This window comes from Maylandia zebra, linkage group LG14 (assembly GCF_041146795.1).
Source record: "Maylandia zebra isolate NMK-2024a linkage group LG14, Mzebra_GT3a, whole genome shotgun sequence".
NCBI lineage: Eukaryota > Metazoa > Chordata > Actinopteri > Cichliformes > Cichlidae > Maylandia > Maylandia zebra.
Window position 1 is genome coordinate 39,210,309 of NC_135180.1, and position 6,985 is coordinate 39,217,293.

Below are 6,985 nucleotides of genomic sequence, written 5' to 3' on the forward strand. Positions count from 1 at the left end.
GCAACCTTTTTGAATTCAAATAAAGTTTGTCTGAATAAACAACAGTTGTTTCCTGAGCTGTCATGAAAGGTTTGGCCTGCGTCTGCAGGAAGTAGGCGGTCTGATCTGAATGCTCAGCTCTGCGTCTGAGAGAAACGCGACTCTCTTCGGTTTGACTGTGAAGCTGCTGAGTCGTGTCTTCAGTGACCGTGGGCATGAAGCCGGAGCAGATCTGCGACTGAGCTCAGGAGAAAAATGTGAAAACGCAGCTCAGATTACGCTCCACATATACAGACACAGTACTGCTACTGTTCATGCAGACAGACGTGCAGCACTACACATGAAAAGCACAGGAGTACACTTAATTAAATACCAAACGACACAGGCGCATATAAAAGCAGCTTCGGTTTCGCCTCCGCGGGGTTCACCGGGTTTCATCGTCCAGCAGCCAAACTGCAGCCGCGAGCTGGACGTGTTTTCACATCTGTGTAAAGTGAAACTAAAGACGCAGATGTTTCATCTTAAAATATGTGCCGCGTCTGGCGTTCAGCATCACTAATGTGGACACATCGGCAACAGCGTTCACACAATTAACATTCAGGGCTCACGGCTGGAGCCCCAGCAGCTGTGGGGCGTTCAGGGCCCGAATGACCGTGGGCAGTAAGGCTGGTATCAAGAGTAGTGGGAGGACCAATAGGAGGACAGCGTTCGATAACTTTAACCAATGGCAGCATCATTTTGTCAGGTATTGAATGGTTGTGTCCAGTAGTTGTGCCTTTCTTTAAAAAAACAACAAAAAACTCAGTTTTCCATTTTCTGCCTGTCTCACCTTATTACATCACACAGGTGGGGAGAAATGAAGATGTTTGATTGGTCGAAGTCGTGTCTGAACCAAACGTGGTAAAGAAGCTTTGACTCTGGGATCCATTCATCCCCAGCATCTGATGTGAAGTGCACTGTGACGTGGATTAAACGGGTTAGGACCACGAGCGGTGATGGAGGTGGTCGTGGTGGTGCGAGGAAGAGGGTGGAGGGGGGTGGGGCTTCGTGCATCCAGCTGGGAAAGATTTCCTCTAAAGTCTGAAAGTGAACAATGAGAGCTGTGTTTGAGAGGAGGGGGCACGGTGTGTGTGTGTGTGTGTATTCTTAATTATCCATTCACATGAGGACCCACTAAGTTTTGGACTGTAGTTGGTTGTTGGGACATTTTTTGGGGATGTTTCTGTATCATGAGGACGTTTTTATTCTCATACTGTACGTTTCAGTGCAGACGGGACATTTTATGGGGAAATGCAGGCACGTGGATCCATTTCTGCTCTATTGTTCACTGCTGTGACTTTTCCTCTCAGGGAGTGGGGTGTTTTAAAAAGTCTAAACTAGATCTGTGACATCTAGAAACAAAAGGTCCTTCGCGCAGCAGCTGAGCACGTTTACAGTAAAGGATACTGTGCTGTGGTTTCCTCAGTGCACAGATCACAGTATGTGTGTCAGGCAGGAAATCCACTATTTCCTCATCTATAACTTAAATGTGCAAAAAGTATTCAGAGAGTTCATGTTTCAGTCTCCCTGAAGTTAAAGACACACATTTGACAAGCAACCCCCCCTCCTCCCTGTGACCTTTGACCTCATCGCTGCTGCAGTTTTTACAAACTTTATTCCACCGTCGACCCAAAAACAACGAAAGACAAAAGTTCAAAGTGGGGATGTTCCACTCACATTGTTCTGCTTATAGAGATGATCTTCCTCTGGGCTTTCACTGTGTGTGTGTGTGTGTGTGTGTGTGTGTGTGTGTGTGTGTGTGTGTGTGTGTGTGTGTGTGTGTGTGTGTGTGTGTGTGTGTGTGTGTGTGTGTCATCCTCGCTTCCTCTGCACATCTGAAGGGCCTCACATCCTCCTCGCTTTCTCCACACACAAACAAACACAGAAGGCTTTTATTTTGAAAGAGTGGCCCTGGAGAAGCCGTCTCCTGTGATGAAACAACTGATGCAGGAGAAGACCGAGTTTCCTGTCCTGCTGTGTGTGTGTGATGAATAACTGAGTCATATTTCCCCTGTAATCACACATGCAGTAATGCAGTATCCTCTGTGATGGACATTTTTTGCTCCACCTTCCGGCTGTGACCAATCAGAGCAGAGATAAACACTTTAGTTTCTGACCTAATCGTGTCTTAAGAGTTTATGCTGAGAAATGATTATTAACCGCGAGACAGGGCCGAGCAGTGAACGCAGACCAGCAGCAGCAGCAGCTTCACGTCTTGGTTGAAGTCATCCTGAAGGCTTCGAGTCGTTGTCTGGCAGCTCTCACAGGCCAGCGAGCTCACTAAGGACCACTGTAATGCACTGTGTCTATATCACAGAATAAATGTGCAATATTTATGAATATTGGAACAAACACTATATCAGTGACAATCAAGCATGGACGCAGACAAGCAGCCGTTCCACGCTCGTTTTCCGCCTGTCAGAGCGGATAAGCATGATGCAGCTCTGTCGAAGGGGAAGCCTCCCTCAGTGACATCAGCAGACGCTGACCTCAGAGCATTTTGCAAACTCCTGCAGACATTTTTACAGCCAATAAAAGAGTGAGAAACAAACATGTTCGCAGCCTGAACCTCGAAGCCTTCTGCTCTCCTCACCTAATTTCCCTTTCACGTCAGTCAATCGTATAAAGTGTATTAATGTTTGGAGCATTTGTTCTTTGTTGCGCAGAGTTAGGGTCCAGTTTGATGAGTGAAAGTTTGGTCTTACCCCAATATGACCGTCGGAGGGGCTCGTCTTCTTCTATGCATCAGAACTGAATCATTGTTGTGGTGACGGTTTAATGTCCTCAGGATTCCCGTATGCTTGTTTGACATTCACCTAGGGACCATTTTTGGTCCGAGGACACCACAAGGGTTACAGCTGTCTGTGAAGGTTCTCAGTCATCCAGGTCATCGTAGTCTAAGGAGCTTGGAAAGAAAAGCGTCTGGACAAAGGACCCCCTGATGATCCTCTACCTAATCACATGAGCCAAGGTTTCACCCCTTGGCTCATGTGATTAGGTAGAGGATGCTGTTTTCTTCACGGAGAAATGCCAAACATCCTCCCAAAGACATTTGGATGGATGACGTCTTAACGTTCCTTTGTCTCCTCCAGTCCTGGAGATCCTGCAGCTGGTGAAGAAGCGGGACCTGCTCCTGGCTGACACCCACATCCTGGAGCTGGAGCAGGAGTGCAACGAGCGAGCTGCCGCGATGCAGCCCGAGGACGCGACGAGCCCGAGCGTCAAAGATGGCGGGCGGAGGAAGGCGAAGGATGTGGAGCTGCTGTACGAGGAGCTGCAGAAGGAGCTGTGGGCCGTGGTCAGGGAGTCCCTGAAGTCTCCGACAGCCGGGCCCAACCTGGGTCTGGTGGTCCAGGTGAGGGAACTCTTCTGTCGCCATGGCAACTGATGAAGAACACGAGAATATTCGAGTTACGTCAAAGTGCTCTCGCTCTAACAGGTGCTGCAGCAGGAGGAGCAAGTTGACAAAGACTGGGAAGTCAGCGAGGGAGCTGCCCCAGGAGGCCCGAGGCCTCGCCGCCTGAAGCAGAGGTGGAAGGAGGCGGTGGAGGAGGCGGCTGACGACTCTCTGCCTCAGACCACCGAGTTCACAGCCGGAGAACTGAACAAGTACCTGGACCGGCTCCGAACCCGGGTGGTGGAAGACCTGGGGGCTGCCAAGAGGAACGCGGTGTCCATCTATCCTGAAGAGTACCAGCCCTTCCAGGTGAGTCAACACCTGGACACAAATACACAAATCCTGACCTAATGGAATCGATGTTTGCAGCCTGTAACAGTCCAAGCACTCTAACGTCTGACCTTTTGACCTCTCAGGTGTACGTACAGAGCTACCACCAGGCGGTTGCACGGCGACTGAAGACCATCACTGACAACCAGCTGCAGATCACAGACATCTACTCCCTGCTGGACTGGCTGCACAACATGTACAACAGGTACGCACATGTTTCAGGTTTGAACCGTTTACACAGGACAAACAGACGAACCTGAAACCAGAGTGACCCTCGATTGGTTTTGTCCCTCAAGTTTGCTTGAAATTCAGTGTTGAAAGTATCATTAATGACCTGCAAGGAGAAATAAACCCAAAGACAGTGACATAAAAGCTGCAGATGTGATGGAGCATCAGGTTTAGATACACATGAGTCTGTGTGGACTCAGGCTTGCTGCTTAGGTTGCTCATGTGTACGTGTGTGTGTCTGTGTGTGTTTGTTTCAGGGATGTTCTGGGGACTGTATGCATAACAAGTCCATTCAACCACTCTGAGCTCAGTCCTCTGCTGCCGTCAGAGACCGTGGACAGGCTGGAGCTCGACTGTCTTAACTCGGTCCGGGTGAGAGAGAGACACGTATTCTCACCTACCTTACTAACAGTGGCCCGTATAACCAGGCTGACCGAGCAGGGACCTCTGTTTTGTACACACTTCTAAAAAAGTAGCATGATGTCAGTGCTTTGTCAGTGATTTGTTGCCCGGTTCTTCCCTGCGCAGGCTAAAGTGACCACAGAGCTGAGTCAGGTCCTGGACGACGAGGAGAAGAGATGGATGGAGACGCTGCAGATCGAGGAGTACCAGATCACTCTGGCCAAGACGGTCATAGAGGTAACCCCCAACCTGCTGCCCCCGCACGCACCTTCGTCACTATGGCTACTGCACACACTCCATGAATGAGTCTGTGCACCGCCGTGAAAAGCGTTTCCTGTCTGTTTAAATACAGGATATAATCAGAGTGAAGTGTTACATAAAGGTCTATTCCGCTGCATTTCTTACGCTGATTGTTTTCTGGGTTTGTCCTTCAACTGCAGCCAAAGTCAACATCAAACATTTCCTCATCTCTCTCTCTGTCACACACACACACACACACACACACACACACACACACACACACACACACACACATAGACACTCTTTCATTCAAATTTGCACTGAAAGCAGCTGCTGCCCTCTAGTGGCCGAAGCAGGTGTAGCTTAAAGGTGCACATCAGTCACCAAATCAAATCATTTCTGTCTGCCATTCACCCGAGTATGTTTGTTGAGTAAACGACGAAAGCTGTTTCTGACAAATAAAGTTGTTTTTAAAGGTTTGAGGTGTGTGACAACCGTACCGTCTGTATGTTTATCTGTGTTTTAGAGGTTGCAGGCCGATCTGGAGCGTTCGGCCTCCATCAACAGAAGTCTAGGCTCCAGAGTGGCGCAGTGCAGCATCAACGGCCTCGCTGACTTCCTGTACAGGTACGTTCTTTTCAAAATAAATGTTTTTTTTAAGCTAGTCATTAGCTTCATAAAAATCAAATAAATAACAGAAATAATAGCTGACATTGAAAAACAAACAATAATAAAACCACATGAACAACCTGATGAAATAGAAGTTAGCAAAGCAGATGTGTGTCACCAGTGTTGGTCAAGTTACTTGAAAAAAGTAATCAGTAACTAATTACTGATTACTTCCCCAAAAAAGTAATCCCGTTACTTTACTGATTACTTATTTTCAAAAGTAATTAATTACTTAGTTACTTAGTTACTTTTTAAAAACACGATTTACAACCTGAAGAGGTGATAAAGTGATAGATCTTTCAGCCCAATTCTACTTTTTCTACATAATCCATCATACAAAATGTAATCAAATGGAAAAGTCTCTTTTTAAATCTTGTTTTATTAGTTTTAACCTTTTAACTTTATGCATCAAGCAAAAATTTAATTATCTGCAACATTCTCTGACTGGAAGAAATTAGTTTAACATTTAAACCTATTTTCTGCACATTCCAGCTCATAAAATAAAATATTTTTTGTGTTTACACTCAGTCTTTCAAATAGATGCAAGTAAAACACAGCAGAAAATAAATAAAGTCAAAGACTCAGCGGTCCTGTTGCTCTATTTTCACCTGCAAAGCAGGACTGCGGTAGGCGGAGGTTTACCCTGGTGCAGGTGTGCCGCGGTCAGTTGAAGAATCCGCGAGTTTCTCTGTGAGTTTCCCATTACGTCGTAGCTACTCGGTGCTTGTTTGGAAGTTTAGGGGTTTTTTCGCTGTAAAAAGAAGTTTTCTTCCCACGCACAGCAGACACTAATGTTTTTGTCACTTTTTATGGAATCAAACTCAAAGTAAGGTCAGTACTTCCACGCTTTAAACGCTGCACGCTCATACTCTCTCTGCACTCGATATGTGATCCATTGTTGATCTGCACACAGCTGTTGTCACGAACGGCGCACTCGCTTACGTCACTGTCATGAGACATTCTCACAAAAAAAAATGACGGTTTTAGTAACGCAGTAATGCAGCGCTCCTACGGGAAAGTAACGATAATCTAATTACCGTTTTTGCAATAGTAATCCCTTACTTTACTCGTTACTTGAAAAAAGTAATCAGATTACAGTAACGCGTAACGCATTACTGCCCATCTCTGTGTGTCACAAACACTCAGAGACCGTTTACAATAAAACAAAACGCTCTAAGATTAATTTTCTAATCAAATTCTAATGTACATTTTTTTAATTTTAGGGTTGGCAGTAAAATCAAACACGAGTTCAATATGATTCAGTACCATTGTAATCCGTATGTAGTTAATAATTTACAAATGTTTCTCATGCTTGTTTCAATTGTTTTTGCTGATTATTAAGACATCAGCTACAGCAGTGCCATGGTTCTTTTAATACAGCAGGAAAGGACTCTTTGAATATCTGTGTGATCTGACTGATGAATGTGATCTAATGTAAACGTCCTTGAGCTGTAAGATGCTGTTGTTTAGCTTTTTTAGCTTTGAAAGACCAGATCATGATTCTGGTGTATTTGTTTTAGCTTCCAGCGGAAAGTTGAGATGTTCCATGAAGGGATGCAGGCCGGGATGTTCGGAGACCACCAGGATGGATACGTGTCAAGAACCATCGCCCTGGTCAACTGCTGCCCTCCATTCAGGTACAAACACAAGCTCTTCAATATGCGAACGAACTGTGAGACAAACTGTCACGACTCTGTCGAG

The 6,985-nt window shown here is 46.0% G+C and overlaps 1 protein-coding gene across 5 annotated transcripts in view; it reads left to right on the forward strand.

The window, feature by feature from the left end:
• The window catches only part of exoc3l2b (exocyst complex component 3-like 2b), a 38,533-nt gene that overhangs the window by 24,134 nt on the left and 7,414 nt on the right, over window positions 1–6,985 (forward strand). For all 5 annotated transcript variants that reach the window (XR_013093042.1, XR_013093043.1, XR_013093041.1 and 2 more), the window contains 7 exons: window positions 3,111–3,373; window positions 3,458–3,724; window positions 3,832–3,950; window positions 4,231–4,345; window positions 4,502–4,612; window positions 5,142–5,242; window positions 6,805–6,921. Coding sequence is in view for 1 of the 5 variants with exons in the window: in XM_076873516.1 (XP_076729631.1) it covers window positions 3,111–3,373; window positions 3,458–3,724; window positions 3,832–3,950; window positions 4,231–4,345; window positions 4,502–4,612; window positions 5,142–5,242; window positions 6,805–6,921 (1,093 nt within the window). In the remaining 4 variants the exon portion in view is untranslated. The remainder of the gene's footprint in view (window positions 1–3,110; window positions 3,374–3,457; window positions 3,725–3,831; window positions 3,951–4,230; window positions 4,346–4,501; window positions 4,613–5,141; window positions 5,243–6,804; window positions 6,922–6,985) is intronic.